This window comes from Odontomachus brunneus, unplaced genomic scaffold, assembly GCF_010583005.1.
Source record: "Odontomachus brunneus isolate Ranch 3 - 2012 unplaced genomic scaffold, Obru_v1 Obru_scaffold_023, whole genome shotgun sequence".
Lineage (NCBI taxonomy): Eukaryota > Metazoa > Arthropoda > Insecta > Hymenoptera > Formicidae > Odontomachus > Odontomachus brunneus.
Window position 1 is genome coordinate 810,118 of NW_022639473.1, and position 17,746 is coordinate 827,863.

The following is a 17,746-nucleotide window of genomic DNA, read 5'->3' on the forward strand; positions in this document are numbered from 1 at the left end:
CCCCCCCCCCCCTCCTCGCCGCGGCTCAGATAAGCACCAGCCCCCCCCTTTTCCCTCCCCAGCGGCAACGATAAAATTGAATACAAAATATAGTTAAATTATTAATTTTAACAAAATCGGCATAGCTGAGACACGAACCATTCTAAATTTCTTTAGCCGAGATTTTAACCGAAATATTTTAAGTCTGTGCTAAATTAGTCAAAAATGGTTCGAATCTCGGCCAAACAAAAAAATTCAGCAATTTTAAAATTTTAACAAAATCGGCATAGCTGAGACACGAATCATTCAAAATTTCTTTAGCCAAGATTTTAACCGAAATATTTTCTGTGCTAAATTAATCAAAAATAGTTCCATCTCGGCCAAACCAAAAAATCCAGGAATTTTAATTAAATTTAACAAAATCAGTATAGCTGAAACACGAACCATTCTAAATTTCTTTAGCCGAGATTCCCAAAAGCCGAGATAACCAAAATATTTCAAATCTGCGCAAATGTGTAAAATTATTTGTATAAATAATAAAATGTTTAAATAAAACATGTAAAAAGTTGAAAAAAATTATTGATACAAGTAATTTCTCAGTTTGACCAAGATTCAAAACATTTTTGACTAATTTAGCATAGATTTCAAATATTTCGATTGGAATCTCGGCTAAAAAAATTTAGAATAGTTTGTGTCTCAGCCGATTTTGTTAAAATAATTTAACTATACCTTGTATTCAATTTTATTTCTTATGCATTTTTGTCGTACTTGTTGATGATAGGAGTGAGAACATTAAAAAGCTATAAATTGCCCGTGAAACTCAAAGTGGACCAAAATGAAAAAATATGATCTAAATATTTTTTGTACTTCTACATTTGTGTCAAATTAGAAAAAAATCGGAGTGTATTTTTAGATAGGTTTACTTGTAAGTCATATTTTCGCTTATAATGTTAGATGATTCATCCTGTTATATAGATTCAGTTAATTAAATTAAAGAAAGTGAAAAACCAATATTTACTTTCTTCCCTGCGCGTTTTTAGAGGACCAGGTTTTACTATGATATAATAAACGCATTTATCTCTCCCTCTCCTTTGTTTCTTTCCAATGGCCACTTGCCGATTCGACGACGCCACGTTGGACGACGATGATTCCCCGACCGCGATGTTATTTGTTCCAGAAGAGCAAATAAGACGCGTCGTTAGAGCTCGTGTTCCAAGGCGCGTAGATGTTTTTCCACGGTCTCTCTGGGAGAGAGAACGCCCTCTCCGAGGAAGAGAATCGTATCGCGAACTTGATTATCGCGAGAAAAAATATCTGAGGAGAAAGCGACATTCGAGTGTCTTTCCTCGGCGACTTCCTTGTATAGGCTCGCGTTGCCTTTCTTTCCAGTCTTTCCTGATTGATTTGCAAAATAGAAAAATCCTCCAACAGCGAGTCCAGTTGACCAACTGGCTGCCTGCCTGGTTGGCTGGCAAGCTGCGGTGGATATCCTACACGAAAGCTATCAGCGGATATTGTTTTTGTTCAACCGGGTACTGATCAACCGTGATCCAGTTACGAGCTGCGCGATGAACGCAATCATCATTATCGTTCCATCGTGCATTATGCGAGGCTACCTCGGCCGGGTATTATCCACGGTGATAGATCGTGTTGCTCGATGCATCAGGCGCGTCATGGCCGAGTGAGTGCGCTATCGCGTACACGCGCGGATCAGCTGTCCGTCGCGCGGCGCGCCGCGCCGCGTCGAAATATTATTAATGGCAGAAGGGACTCTTTTGTTCGTCCGGACTGTCGTTGTTATCGCTGCCGCGTTTCGGCCACGTTCCGAGCCTGTGTATCCGAAACACACATGTGTCGCGCCGTCGGTTGCCCGTGGACGCGCGCGGCGCTCGAGCCGCGATCGCGCTCGAGGATTCGCGATAACGCGGAGGCAATTAACTAATTTTCTAATTAACCCCGCTCCAAGATACCATTCGCTCGGGAGCCCGTTAGCGCGCCAACGGTAATGATAGATTCCGATAATTGGGACAATTTATCGCGCATCCTAATGATCAATAATAATGAGAGTCCGCCTCCCTATCTAATTTATCTATCAATTTATTTTCATTTGCGTAATTTATCTGCGTGATAATCTATACATTACGTTCCTCGATGATTCTAGTAATAACGACACGACTAATTGAACTCAAAAATGGAAGAGACACGACGCGAGAGACTGCGAGACGAGGGGGAGAGGAGTTGGCGAAGAGTGAGGGAGAAGGGAAGGGAAAGAGGAAGTTTCGCCAGCGAGAGCCGCCGGCGAGCGTCGTCTAATCGCCGCGGAAATTAATCGGTCGGCGGGAGACAGTGAGCAGTCGAATTTGATGGAACACTCGGGCTAATCGATCGCGTGCTAAAAAGCAGCTCTACCGAAGCCTCACGGGACCAACGGGTTCTCGGCGTTACGATTAATTAATGTAAATTGCCTCTGGAACGCGCTGTAAGCCAGTGACAATGTGCAAGATCACTGAGCTTGCGATGTAACCGTTAATCGTTGAGCTAATCGATTCTCTCTGCATCCCTCTGAACATGACGGCTGTATCTGTGATTATATATACATGTGTATATATATATATATATATATATATATATATATATATATATACACATATATATAGTATATACCTAATAGAGTATATATATATGCAAAGACCCGTAGGTGGACGCGCTCGTTCAGACGCATATATCCGCTTCTCAGTTCCAGATAAGAGCAAAGAGCCAGAATCGAAGCAATTCGTCGGCCTGGTGATCGGCATCCTGACGACCGTGATCGTGATGCTGCTCGCAGCGATCACGTTCATTTTCTACAGAAACCGCAGGCTCAAGGCCGCCCTCGCGCCATCGACCTTCTACGATCAGCAGGGTGATCATCTTAAGGTCTGTGTCTACAGTTGTGTCTAACCAATTGACAATTTGCACGTGATATAATCGCTGCTTCCTCGCGACACGCGTCGTTATCTTCGATTTTCGCGCGAACGTTTAAGCCAAGTGCGAGTACAGATCTCTACCGAGAGAAAAAAATTGGTAAATCTTATCATATGGTAGTTATCAAATCTTGCAATCACACTCACTGAATTATAGTTTCTCTCGACGTCAACTATATTTTTTATGGCTCTACCGTAATGTAGTAATAATAGCAATATGCATACGCTGAGAGAAAATATTTAAAGAATAAAAAATATTTATAAATATTAATAAATATTTTTTATTTAATTAAATACAAAGCAAAAAACGTTGAGAGAAGATATCTAGAAAATAAGAAATATTAATCCCATGGGTATACTAAAGTATAGCATATTTAGTTAAAAATTCAAATTTTCTTTTTTAAATATTAAGTATTTAATATCTATAAATATTTTCATAATTAAATTAAAAAATTACTATTTTTATAATTAGTTTATAATTTAAAAATAAATATTTTTTATTTAATTTTATAAAAATATTCATAAATATTAAATACTTAATATTTAAGTAAGAAAACTTAAATTTGAATAAATATGTTACTTTAGTATCTACTCACGGGATAAATATTTTTTATTTTTTAGATATCTTCTCTCTCAATGTTCTTTTGCTCTGGAGAAACATTTGCAGTGCTATGCAACGAAATAAAGAAACACACCACGAAAACTGCATTATATTAGTATCCAGCGTCCCCTTAATCGCCGTGACGCGCAATTTCGTTTCGTGCTCTCATTGTTTCAAAGAAAATATTGGTTTGTGCAACAAATAGATTTGGATTTTTCAGGTACGATTGAACAATTTTATTTTTATGCCGTTATAATTTAATGATACAATGTATGCACCGTTTTGATCTGCAATCTTTGCCATATTTCGCGAGATTGTAACGGCATGAAAATATAGTTGTCTTATTTCATCTGAAAAAAATACCTAAAATTATTTATTACATAACCCAATATTTCAACACGGTGTTTTATTCTGTCTTTCTTTCTCTCTCTCTCTCTTTCTCCCTTTCTCTTGCGAGCTTTTACATCTAGACCAACGTATGTAATAGGTAGGCAGCTATAAGTTGTTTTGCGCGATTGCTCAAAAGCGCCGTAGAGTGAATGGAAGCGTCGAGCAAATAGATGCGCCTGTTCGGTTTATTAGATCCAGAGGCGAGACTCCGATGTTAAAGCAGGTCGGCAGTCGTCGTCGTCGTCGTCGTAGTTGTAGTCGTAACGCGGAGAAAAATTGCGAGCGAAGGACGAGATCGTCGTCGTCGTTTAATAAATCGTCGAGATAACACGATCGCCGCCGCGAAAAGGAAGAAGGAACGATTGTTCAGTGTCCGGTTCCCAGACCGCGCCCAATTCCCGTCCTCGTGCTCGACGACGCGCGATAATTCGAGAACGGCAGGCTCGTATCATGGATTCTAATGAGTACTTCTAACATCTTTCACATTCGCATTTCGCAACAGAAACAACCAAGCCAGATCTACACTACGAAAATATTATGTTTGACAAGGTTTATTTGTGTCGTGGCGAGAACAAGAAGCAATTTTTGCAAATAAAAATTTTATTCTTTAGTGCACTGACACGCTATTTTCATTCTGTAAGAACATTTGCAGTGCACTGAGAAAGAAAAAAGATAGTTGACCTCTAACTAAAATTATTATTATTTTCGGTCACAACTACATATTTTTTGGTCATTCTAACATGGAAATGGCGATAACATGCATATAAGTTTATCATTGCTAACATTATAGTAGAATTTAATGAGAGAGAGAGAAAATGCTGTTCTTCACCATAATTTAATTATTTCTCTATATAATAACAGCTACAAACATCATATATTTTTAGTGTATATTAAGATAAAAAATACATTGAGAAAGAAAGATCTAACTAAAATTATTTAGCTCCAATCTTTTTTAATATAATTTAACATAAAAATGATAGTCAATAGCATGCATATAAATTTATTATCACTAACATTATAGTAGAATTCAATTAAGAAATGGTCTCCTCGCTCATAATTTACAGTGATTATTTATTTATGTGATTATAGCTACGAATATCAAGCATTTTTTTTCTTTCTCAGTATGCACAGCGTCGGATAGGAAAACAGCGCAAACTACGAAAACTGCATCATGTCGGTGCCCAGCATTCGTTTAAGGGACGCTCCGAGATTGTTCACGGCGCGCGATTAACAACCGTGTGCAATTCGCGCGGATTAATCTCGTCGCGTATTTATACGGAGAGAACGGTGACGGCGAAGGGAGCGCCAAGTGACGGCAATTAGCGCGATTAAACGGCTCGATTGTGCTAATGCGCGAATTTTATGCGCGCGTTGAAATCCCCTCCTATGCGAAACACACATCATGTTTCGCGCGAGAACGAGCGGGAAAAATGGCGAAGGGGGAACACCGTCGTTCTCTCGCAGCGAGCGCGCGTGTACCGGCGACGACGATATTTTTCTCCGGCATTCGCGCGCATTCCGCCACCGCCGTCGACGACGACGACGACGACGACATCGTCGTAACGTCCTCTCGCCGTTGAAAACGCTTCCCGGCGAAAAAGAGACGTTTCGGCCTCGCACCTCGTCCTAACGCGGACGAGCGTCTAACTTTGTCGTAAATTCCGCTCCGACTCCTGTCCTACGGAACAACGAGAATTATTAACGTCGCGCGTTCACCGTTCTCCTCCCTCTTCTCTTTCCTCTCGCATCCTCTTCCTCTGTCGCCTGCGGACAGTTTCGCGCGACTTCCACGAGGCACGGTTTATAACGGAGGAACTCTGATCTCTCTTCCTGTGTGTACTCGTGCGCGCCGCTGACCCAGTGCCGAAAACAGGGCCGTTGCGCGCGAGGAAGATATTTGCCAGCTTGAGGAGAACGCGGAGAAAGGCGTGGAAAAAGGCGCCGAGAAGGGCGGAAAATCGACGGACGTGTACGCGTGTTTTATGTTCGATTATCATCCCGCTTGTCGTCCAAACGCGAAATCGCAGCGGCGATTCGCGACGATTATTGAATGCGCCAGGATAACGAGCCAAGTAGTAAAGAGAGAGGGGGGAGGAAGAGAGAGAGAGAGAAAGAGAGAGAGAGAGAGAGAGAATTTGTCAAGAAGTCGTTTGCGGCAGACGAGAAAGCGAAGACGAAGAAGAAAACGTTAGTTGGAGAATCGTTGGTAAGGGCGGAGGAGGGAGAATCGAGCATGTTACGCAAAAAGTTGATACTTGGCCGACTGGAGAGCAAGCCAGGGGAAGTCAACGCCGACAGAGAAAAGAAGGAAGGAAGGAAAGAGTGAGGCCTGGAAACTTGGCGTATGTTTACCAACCCACTGTTGTTCTAACCGGATTAATAGCGAAGTGAAGTTCGTCGAAATGGACAGTTCTTTCTTTCTTTTCCTTCCCTTGCGCCGCTTACCCATCCTTCTTCCCGGAATATAACGGAAGACAGTAATTAACGACTCGCCGAACGATGAGAAATAATGAGTGCCAGACAGTTGAGCTTGCGAACTCCTTGCTTCCCCTCTCCCCCCCCCACCCATCTCTCTCTCTCTCTCTCTCTCTCTCTCTCTCTCTCTTTTTCTCTCTCTCACGTAGCTCTTTCCTAATTTGACAATTTGCACGGGCGCGAGGGCGACTAGAGAAACGTACGGAGCGCAACAGTCGACGATTAATAATGACGTTAACAACCGATCGAAACAAATTGAAGACTCGGCGAGCGCGCCAACGGCATTAGCTATCGGCTAATTAGTCGCTGGAAATATTTTACCGGGTATTCATTATTAACAGTGATAAGTGAAGGGAGAAGTCGAGCGTTCCGCGAATCGAAAAAAATCCGTCGGATGAATCGTGTCTATTATCGTAAATCCGACACGAGTCGATCTTAATTAAAATCTTAACACACGGTGAATGTGCAAATTCATTCTCCACACAAACTGTCATTTTTATCTCCTCGACGCAACTTCACCCGCTATTTTTCCTTCTCTTTAGGACGAAATTGCCAATGTTAATAATTTTGACCTGCACTTGGAATGATCATTCTTGCTAAAGTTTAATAATTTCTACATAATTTACTTTTATATCCCGCAAATATAAATGTTGAAACGTCCTCTTCTCAGTGCAAAGTTTCACGAAAATGTGTATTGTGTTATTAGCGTCGTGAGAATTACCGGAAATATTTGACATAGTGTCGACCAACTACCCAAGCAGTCAAATGCGTCCTATAATTTCCGACCTACCCACATAGGGAAGGCACGAGGACGTAAGCGCGCGCTTATAATGTCTCCTGCCTGGAAGTCCCGGCTGCTGGAGGCTCGAGCAGACGCGCGCGAAGTCTCACGGCCGTACATCACTCAAGATATTCTTCGACAATATCGTCCCCAGCTAAGTTTTTACCAGCCACCACAAGGAGGAGGAAAAGTAGGAGGAGTAGGAGGAGGAGGAAAGTGAACGAACGCGCACGACTAGTCGAGCTGACTCCACTTAATTAAAAGAGCCGCTGGGATGGTCGTATTGCGACGTCGTTGTCCTCGTCGCCGTCGTCTTCGTCGAGAAGACGTGCGTTATCTTCGTCGTTCGCCCGCCACTAAGCGGCGTCATACACACCCCGAGAGAACGCCCTTCTCCTCTTCCTCCTCTTTCCCGGCCACCTCCACTTCGTTTTCTTCTCGCTCGACGATCTTCTCGCCGGCCGAGATCTCCATCCCCCCGGCTACACGTTTCACGGCATTAGCCACCTGCTACTTGTCCCGTCTTGAAGTTGCGCGAGCCAGCCAGTCGCCTGGTCGTCCCCGCCTCGGCGAAATGACCCTATTGCCCTTCGCGCAACCTGCGACCCTCGTCGGGCCGGCGAGGTACGACCGAGGGACTACATCTGCCAGGTATAGGAAAAGCCGCTGTCAATTTATCGAGCGGCCCGCGGCTTGGCTTCGCCAAGCAGCAGCAGGAACAACTACGTCTTCGCCACTTCCGTCCTCCCCGATTCCACTCGAACACCTGACCCAACTGGCCGAAACTCGCCGACCCGATACAAGGTTGACCGCTTACGCGCGCAGAAAATCCTCAACTTCTCACCAGTCGAACCAGTCGAACCACTTTAGACTTAAACTTTCTAATTCTGAGGGATCAGTGTATGTATAATACATATAGAAACTGAAAGGTCCTACTTAGCGTCTCTGAAAGCACACAAAATGCCACTTGTAGATTCTAAAGAGAACCACTCAGCTAAGCTACTAAATTAAATAGGGTCAAAAGAGGTTGGTATAAGGTACAGAGTATCCAAAGATAAAGTTAAATGCAACGTTAAGGTTGAAAGTAGGATCAAAATTTCGACTCGGGTTTGTATCCAGTGTCTCTTCCTGAACGGACTTTGTCTTTTTCCTTCTTTTTCTCTCTGTTTCTCTCTCTCGTTCTTTCTTTCAAGACGAGACTTCTGTTGTACGCTCTTGTTCGCTCTCTCTCCCTCCTATTTTCTCTTATCATTAATCAAATAGTCGGCAATTTATTATAACGTAATTACTCGTTGCATCCCTTTAGTTAAATACTGCATTATAGTCTACGCCGGCGCTCAATTAATTAATCTCTCTATGACTGCGCGCTACAACTTATTAATTATCACCGGAGGCGAGCGGCTTCTCGCGATCGATCAGGCACGTCGCTCATTTCGCGGCCGGGCATGCCATTTTTCACGTGCACCTCTATCCGTCGATATCGGCCAAACCGATCCCGTGCCACCCTTCTTTCGCCACCTCCACCTTCTCCTCTACCTCATCCTTTTGCCGAATGTTTGTAGGAAAACGAGCAAAGAAAACAAATAAAGACTTATATAGTAAAATAAAGAAAACTGAAGAAACTAAAATAACAATATTAGTCTTCTGAAGAAGGAAATCAATATTTTCGCTCAACGCTTGAAAAGCTACGGACAGGAAGCTGGAGAAGCCAAAAAAATAAGGAAAATTGAAGAAACCGAAGTGATGATGTAACGAAAAAATGAAAACAGCAATAAATAATTGATATAAAAGGGTGTCAAAACGAATTGGCGCAAGTATCGCGTTCCATCTCTCTAAAGACGAGAATCGACGTTTCCATTTCCTCAGCGTTTCGAAAGCTAAAGACATCGATTCCCGTCTCCGCAATGTGTTAATCGAGTGACGCGCGGAGACCGTGAAAGGCAAACTTTGTTTCGCGCTTGATATCACAATATACACACACGTACACCGCATCGATCGTCCGATCGGAAGGGTTATGACGCAAGAGAGCCTGTCGCTTTTTTCGGTTCCGGTTCGCGAGCGTGGCTCTCCATCGGTCCGCTTTAAAACGTCGAGGGGGAAGGGAGGGAAAACTCCGCCGCGCAAGCGGGATAGTATATCGCTTAAAGCTCCGCAAAGTGTTGCGCTCTTTTTTCCCCTCCTTTTTATCCGGGAATTTACGATGCAGCGAATTCTTGCTCCAGATTTCGCGTTGCGTGAGGATTATTCAATTTACGCAAGCGACCCGTCCGCGTGCTCGGCCCACTCACCCGACTCGTGCCACTTATAGAATTAGCCAACGGAATTATATCGGATCTCTCGGATGCGCAGCATCCGCGTTATTGGCGCAGCAGTGCGATTGATACACGTTCGCATCATCGTCGTACAAATTAGCACTGCATCGCGCATCAACGCAATGCTCTTAGGGTCGGTCGGTTCGTCAACAATCATTTAAGCCCGGGTTTGAGTTCAGAGTCTGTTCAAACGTATCAAATGCGTTGTTAGAACAGAGTTTGAATCTAAGTGTGAACTTAATGTATTATTGAAAAATCGATCCTCAAAGTCCGTCACACACAACCTTGGGTAAATTTTTGTGGCCGCAATGAAGGCCTGCACACAGAAAAAAAGTCATTCTTCTGCTGAGAAAAGCGATTATTCGGTTTGCTCGTCTTCTTTTTCAAGTAATAGTCACCGTCGACAAAGAATATCTTCTTGATAACAGCCTTGAAATGTAGTCATCGCAAATTTGAGAAAGACTCATTATCATGCGCTCCAAAGACGGATCTTCACAAGAATAAAATGAATTTTTATCGAAGAAAAAGTTAGCTCAGTGCTTACTATAGTAAGCAAATTGGTTTTAATTCGATATTTTCCCTTGAATATCGTTGAACTTACTGGGATTGAGAATTTGTTTTGAAGAAATATGATGCTTGTGCAATGACAAGTAATATTGATTTGAATGTAGCATGCATTTTCTATGCGTGAAGGGACCCGAAGATAATCGAGCAAGGATATTATCGATTATTTTTAGTCACATATCCGGCATAAATATTTGGATATCTAGAACATAATCAGTATTACATAATTTGCTAATTTACAATTACTTCGATGTTTTATCGACACGTATACAGAGCTCTATACGAAGACAAATGCTGCTGAATCAATAGAATTGGTCAACAGCATCTCTCGATGCAATAGCAATATTTTTGGAGCAATATTGTTACTCGACTTATTAAATACAATGTATGATGTATTGGTTTCAATAATATTGCCATTGAATCAAGAAGATTTACTCCAATTACAGTGCTGTTGACCAATTTTATTGACAACTGTGTTTTCTCTCATATGCAATAAAACGTATTGATTGATTCTAAGATATTTTTATGAAATCACGTTTCTGCAGTATTCTATACGGAAAAAACATTTCTGTTGATACAACCGAATTTTCGGTTGCTCAGGGATCAGACAAAAATTCGGCTGTAGGAATAGAAAAATTTCTTTATGAGGCTTTTATATAGTCAATTGTTCTCAGTTGTTTCAACCGAGTTCTAATATCGTTGAATGTTCAGACGAATATTTTCGGTTGCGACAACAGAAATATTAGTTTTCATAATAGAAATGCCGTTTCTGATCACCTAATTTTCAGTTGGTTCCTATTTGGTTGCACCAACTGAAATTTTTTTTACGTGTACGACGCAAAGTTTACCGACAGGAAGATCAAACAGCAAAGTTTATCGTGTACTCTAAATCCCGTATGGTTTGGTTTGGTTTGGTTAATAAGTGCGATACGCGTCACTTCCCGAGTCGAAATTTTGATCTTGCTTTTCATCTCAATGTCCCATTTAACGCCCACTTCGATACTCTGAAGCCTATATCAACTTCTTTCAATTCTACTTAATCTACTAGCTCTGCCGAGAAAGATCCTCGTGGGAACCTACAAGTGGCACTTCGTGCGTTTTCCGGCATTTAAGGGTGCTAAGTAGAACTTGAGTTTTGAGGGTGTATTAAACACACACTGTTCTTCTTTCAGATTATATAGATATTAGAAAATTGAGGTTGAAGGCTAAGATTTCGACTCGAGTTTATTCATAGGCTCGTCGTACTCATGGTCGGACGTGCCTATTCTGTGCTTGCGCGAAAATAACGTCGATGAACAGGAGGCAGAGAGAAAGAGAAATAAACAAACAGACAGGGACAGGGATAGGAATCTAGAAACAGCGATACAAGAATACAGAGAGAGAGAGAGAGAGAGAGAGAGAGAGAGACTGGGGGAGCGCACCCCATCTTGCAAAAGTGGAACGCACCAATGCGATTACCGGACTTCAGCCCGGAGGTTCCGCGCGACGATACGAGGGACGGCTGTGTGAAAACAGATTATTTTAATTTAAAGCAACAGAGACTCGCTCGATTCTGCCGGCGCGCTGTAATCCCGCGCGTGCGTGCGCATTGTGCTCGCTTAGATAGTCCCGCGGGATTACCCGTTAAATCCATTGGAGCAGATCGGGGACGTTTAAACGCGGACACGTCGACTCGATCGAGGGCGGAGAGGACGGACATCAGTTGGATACGTCGTTCGCGGTTTCATCGCGAGAGTGTCGCGCCATACGGCCACTCAACGAGCGAGAACGCGGAGAACACCCCCGTTCAAACGTGCTAATTATAATATCCGGCGTTTCGCGCCGTCTCGACCGGCCAAGTGCGCCCGAGCGAAAGGAAGACGGCGAATCGCGTTAATTGAAAACGGGTCAGTGCCGTGAAAAATTAATAAAAAGAAAAAGAGCGAGAAAGAGGGAAGTAGAGAAGGGTGGAGAGGGAGCAAGAAAGAAAAAACGTTGAAACAAGTGAAACGGCCGGGAGAGAGACACTTTCGGACGTAGAGAGAGAGAAAGGGTGAGGGAGAAGACTCGGGAAATGTGCAAACAGCCCGATGACGACGGCGACGGCGACGACGTCGGCGACGGGTCGCGCGGCTTTTGCGGAAAAGAGGCGAAGATGTACTCATGGTAATGAAAATGGCAAAAAGCACTCCGGCGCTAATTAATGGAGGATCGTTTTGTGCCCCGGAATCTTCGCCGTCGGCACTTCTGGGATTTCGTCGAGTGACCCTCCCCTCTCCCTCCGTCGCTCGCGATTTCGATTCCCATTTCCCGCCCCCTCATCGCGCATCGTTATTCGCCCCCTGCACGCCTCGTGTAGCCTGGCCGCGTTAACGGGTTTAACAGTTTTCTATTAGAGTCTCGCACAGAAGTCTAGTATTAGAGTCTTCGGCGGTTCCCGTTGGATTTCGTTGGGGGCGAGTCGTTTCGCGGAACTCCGGGTCGGACAATCGCCTGAAAGGCGCCGAAAAGTGCCGGCCAAACGGATACTTTGGCCAAACACATATGTACGCGTGTGCTACACCGCTTTGTTCATGACAATCGAAATCTGGCGAAAAATCCGCTCGACTTTTGCAAGCCTCCGAAATATAATTTGTCACTCTAAGTGTGTGGTTGAGCGCGCTACAAGAGGGCGATGTTATATAGAAGCCGGTCATAAAGAGAATCCCTTTACGCGATTAACATATAAATTAAAGAGAGCAGACTATTTTTCCAGGAAAATAAATTCACCGAATATCGGTGCTTTCACAATAATTATTTAATACGCGGCAAATTTCACAAATGTACCGACATCTGTTCTGCATATAATGAATTTTTAATAGAGAGAGAGAGCCGATAAATTAAATTCATATTTCATACTTCATTTTTATTAAAAATTCTTTCTTTCATTCATGGTATTCACAATGACTTGATTGACTTTTTCTGAACAATTCATTATTTTTTATTGCACTGAGAAGAAAAACATCTGAAGAATAAAAAATATTTATTCGCGATGGTACTGACGACATAGCTCACTATTAATTTAAATATAAATTCTTTTATTTGAATAGAATAAACAATTGATTCCAAGAAAAACTAATGTTTTCAGAAAATAGATATCTTCTTGTTTGAAAAATATTTTATATTACTTTCATTATATATATATATTCTTCTACTTTACTTCTCTCTTAGGTATTTTTTCTATTTTATTCATTTTTTATTCACATTCTATTTTATTCCTATTAGATATTTTTTTTCTCTCAATGTGAGTGCCAATAAGATTAGAAAATTCTTGCCTTGTCGTAAAAGAAATAACCTAGCTCAAACTAAGCGCTCAAATCACGGCCGTGATTTTTGATAATCAATTGTGTTCTACAAAAAACACAAATTCGGAGAACTAAGCATTTACAAAAATTGTGAAAAATAAAATAAAGAAAAATGTTTATTCCATGAATATGGAAAAACTCTAATTGCTCTTATTCAAAGACACAAAAGTGTCCAGGAACAGGAGCGTGTCTAAGCATTGGAAAATTCGCCTTCATAAAATCAACGGTCACACGATGCGCGGGTAAACACGAGGAGAGCGACGCGGGTAGCGCGCGAATCGCAAATTGATTTATGCTCGTCGCGCGCGGAATGTCAATTTTCGCGCGTTCCCTCTGGCGTTCCGCGTTTTTCTCGGCGCAATCAAATCCCTGGTGCCTTAATCGCGCGTGCAACAACAAAGAGCAGCCACGTCCTTTCTCTTCCTTTTTCCCCACGGCGAAATCGAATCCCGCGCGCTGGCGAATCGACGCCAACCGGGCTGCGCGTATAAATTATCAATAATCCACTCGATTTAAATGCACCTTTAATTCAGCGACCTCGTTAAGAGATTACTCGACGGCTATCGTTTGCCGATCTCGTAATCGCGGTTGAACTCGATACGCGATTAGTATGCGGGTAAACACGCAATATCTCTGAACAAATACGCCGCTTCGATAAATCCCGCGGAACGTGCGCGCGTAAGCTCTCTCTCACTCTCTCTCTCCCTCTCTGTCTCTCTCTGCCTATCTCGCGCTCACTCTTTCGCCCTCTCTCTCTCTCTCTCTCTTTCTCTCTTTGTCCATAGAGAGCCTGTAATTTATTTTGCGCGCAGCGATATTCCGCACGGAATACCAAACTTATACTTAAGAGAAAAGATACCAAAAGAGAAAAAGAGAGAAAGAGAAGTCTCCCTCTCGGCGTCAGACAACGCGACTGATACGCTGATAAAAGCATTCCCCGGCCAATCGAACGTGTCCGGATTTGCGGAGCGGAGTATCTCTCACGGATACGCGGAGGACGTCGTACGGGGTCCTTTTGTAGTACGGTCGATTGATATACCATACGTGAAAGGAAAAGCTACTGGATTATTTCGCGCGCACGCGGCGTTCCGACAATGAAACGGGATATTCGCGGCCCAAGACCGAGGCCAATTCCGAAGTCGATAGAAATCTCCTTCTCGAGCCAATGACCGTGATCTCTGCCGGTCGAACGAGTGACACGCGGTCTCATTAACGTTAGAAAAGACGTGACGACCAAGTTTTACTCATGCTGAAAGCTTTAGGATAGTGATACTATGGTGCATTCAAGATAGAGATGAGTAATCTTTACTCGTTCAAGTGATGTCTCATCAAAAATCACCTCAATGGATAATGAAATCAATATCAGAAGAGAAGTTTTACATTTCAGCTTAACCCCTAGATCGCCAATGCTACACCGACGGAAAGAAATATGTAAAAATGCGAAATATGTGTGTATCCGACGAATACACTTATAACATTTATTCACTTATACTCTAATATATTTATTTATTACTATACTTACGTTAATATATTTGAAAAAGATATTTACTTGTACTAAAATATCTTTCAAATAAGAAAATATATATTTTCTTAAAACCTTAGTTTTTTCATGAAAATACGATTGTTTATTCTACTTGAATAAAAAAATTTAGATTTAAGTAAATAAATGTATTGTTAGTACACAAGGAAATAAATATTTCTCATTTTTCAGATTTTTTCAAATGTAGCAGTAATATTTAGTCTGTTATCGCCAAAAAGAATCATTTTGATTTCATTAATTTCTTTATTTTTTATTTGTAATTTATCTTAATATTGTTAATAATTTGTTTACAAAAGAAAATGATAACAATATGAAAAATAATAATGATAAAAGTTGCAACATTTTTGTAATATTGGACTATACAGAATTATTGCATAGTCAAAATTATTATATATTTGTTTAAAAATATTATGCACGTTTGACTATTTATCATAAAATTATTGGAAATACTCGAATGTTTTTTATATTGTGTATTCAGTATATCGTCGAATTTTTATTATTTCTTCAGTAATTTAAACTGCAATTTCGGCGTATTTCAGCTTTATAAAGAACACTGCAAAAAGAAATATAATTTCACAACGTAACTTTTACTACAATATTTTTCCCGTCTAGGTCAATGCGATTAACATTGGCGATTTAAGATTAAAGAAGCTTCACACGCAATATGAGTGGAAGTTATTCAGTCCACTTTTCTATGACTAAAGTATTTTATCGATGGCACGCGACGGATAATTCTCAGCGAGCCGATGAATGCATGTGTGGCACCTTTGAAAATGTCACACGTCGCGTCGAGCCGGGCGAATTTTATTTTCCTGAAAGCCGTTTAATCGCGTGCCTCGATATATCGAGGGGCGAGGCGAAGCCGGAGGAAAACACTTAATGAGCCGGCCGATAGTGAGCGGTTTATTTTTACACGGCGTTATTTTCCGTCATTAAAAATAAGCGAGTTATTTCAAGTCGCTCTACATATTGCACGACGCGCTCCCGGTTAATGATGCTTTCGTAACTTCGTGTATTAATAAATTCTTAGCAGTCCCGCGCACGTGTAGTAGACTTTTTCGCGGAAAGAATGAAGATGAGCAGGAGGAGGAAGAGGAAGAGAGATGACGAAGAGGAAGGCGAGGAGAAAGATAGATTTCACGCTAGACCAACGGCATGGGAATAAACTCGCAGTTATCTCACGGCGATAAAAGTCGAGAGTGGCGCGCGTCGCGAGGAACTCGGTCACCTCGATCATCGCCGGGTCACTGATATTCGCCTAATCAAGCGCCAATTCCTGACCGACCATCGCCACTTTGGTCAGGAAGACCGCGTCAAGTTTGTCTCTGACTCTTCGCCCGCTCTTCTTCCTCTCCTCGTCGGCGAGGATCGCGTCGTTACAGCCTCGCCAGACCATTTTCGCGACGATAAGCAAGGTCGTTCCGCAAACTAGGTACCATCTCACCGGCGGCAATAGCAATACCTCCGCCAAACCGCCCGCCGCCACGCCGTGCGACGGGCCGTTTCGGGCGTCCGATCAACGGGAGGCTACGAGCCGTCGACGACGATGACGTCGTCGTCGACGCAGTGCGCTCGTCGCTTCGAGTGCCCCGGTAAGGGCGCAGGAAGTCGCGACAGGACTCTAGATAGCTCTAATGGAGAAAGAGGCGTTACATGCGTCCTCCTCGTGTTATTAGAGCGACGAGGGAGAAAGAGGATGAGAGAGAGAGAGAGAGAGAGAGAGAGAGAGAGAGAGAGAGAGGAGGGGAAGGCGAAGAGAAAGAGACACAGAAGCAGAGAACTTGCGACCGCGAGATACACACTTGCGGTTGCCGCTGCATGCGTGTGTACGCGGGGTGAGACACAGTGCGAAAAGGGGTGATAGCGGCGGCAGCGGTGGCGGCGAAGATTCGCGTAGAATCCCGATGGCTAAGTGGTTATCTTATCTTAACAGCCGCGCCGCAGCATCTCGCCAGTCTGCCACCCTCTAACGCTCCCTAAACGGAAATTAACACCCTCCCCTACGCCCCCAGCTCCCTCCTTCTCGCCGCGAGTAGTCAGGCCCGACACCCCAGCCCCGGCGGCAACGCAAAAATCAATGGATATTATATCGCGGCTCTGAGGGGCGACTTTCGTCGCGTTTCTGCTACATGTGTCCCCCTTTCCCCTCCTCTACCACCACCACCGCCATCATCACCTTTTCTTCTGCGATCGCTCGCAGAAGCGAGGGTGTGACGATATAAGTACAGTCGTCGTCTCGTGGAAGAACGCCTCGCGATATCTAGGAAGGAAAAGAGCGAAAAATCCGGCAGCTGGATTGTTTGTTATAATAAAACTGTTAATTTCCTGGAGAGAGAGGGCTGGTGGCGGCGGTGATGGCGTGTCTCGGGCTCGAACGGCCGTCCGTGCGGTCTCGCGCGTTCCTTACGATCGTGAAAAGCGAGATAAAGGCGTCGGGGAAGGAAGTGGCGCGGAGATAAGGGCTTTACGGGTGGGTGCCGGGCGCGGTTTTACGTCCGCGTTTCAGACGGTGGCCGCGCCGCCATGACGAATCCCGCTAATGGAGAAACGCAAATGCAACCGCTGTCGTCGACGTCGCGCCGTCCTTGCGAAACGCCGTTGGCGACGGCAACGGCGAGAGGACGATAATGCCGGACTGTGCTTCGGTGCGATGATTAGAGTTCCTCTCGAGTTCCTCAGAGTTAGGACCGTCCGCCATTTGTAACGAGCAAGTGAGCGCGGCTGAATGAGAGAGAAGCTACAGTGTGCTTCGTCACTTCAATCTTAAAGTCTCTCTCTCTCTCTCTCTCTCTCTCTCTCTCTCTCTCTCTCTCTCTCT

General features: G+C 43.4%; 2 protein-coding genes across 7 annotated transcripts in view; one reads left to right on the forward strand and one right to left on the reverse strand.

Moving 5' to 3' along the window:
* Positions 1 to 17,746, forward strand: part of LOC116842225 (discoidin domain-containing receptor 2) — a 380,754-nt gene that overhangs the window by 294,936 nt on the left and 68,072 nt on the right. For all 6 annotated transcript variants that reach the window (XR_004377695.1, XM_032811123.1, XM_032811124.1 and 3 more), the window contains one exon: positions 2,717 to 2,895. Coding sequence is in view for 5 of the 6 variants with exons in the window: in XM_032811123.1 (XP_032667014.1) it covers positions 2,717 to 2,895 (179 nt within the window). In the remaining variant the exon portion in view is untranslated. The remainder of the gene's footprint in view (positions 1 to 2,716; positions 2,896 to 17,746) is intronic.
* Positions 1 to 17,746, reverse strand: part of LOC116842229 — a 425,064-nt gene that overhangs the window by 181,649 nt on the left and 225,669 nt on the right. The gene's annotated exons all lie outside the window — the stretch shown is intronic.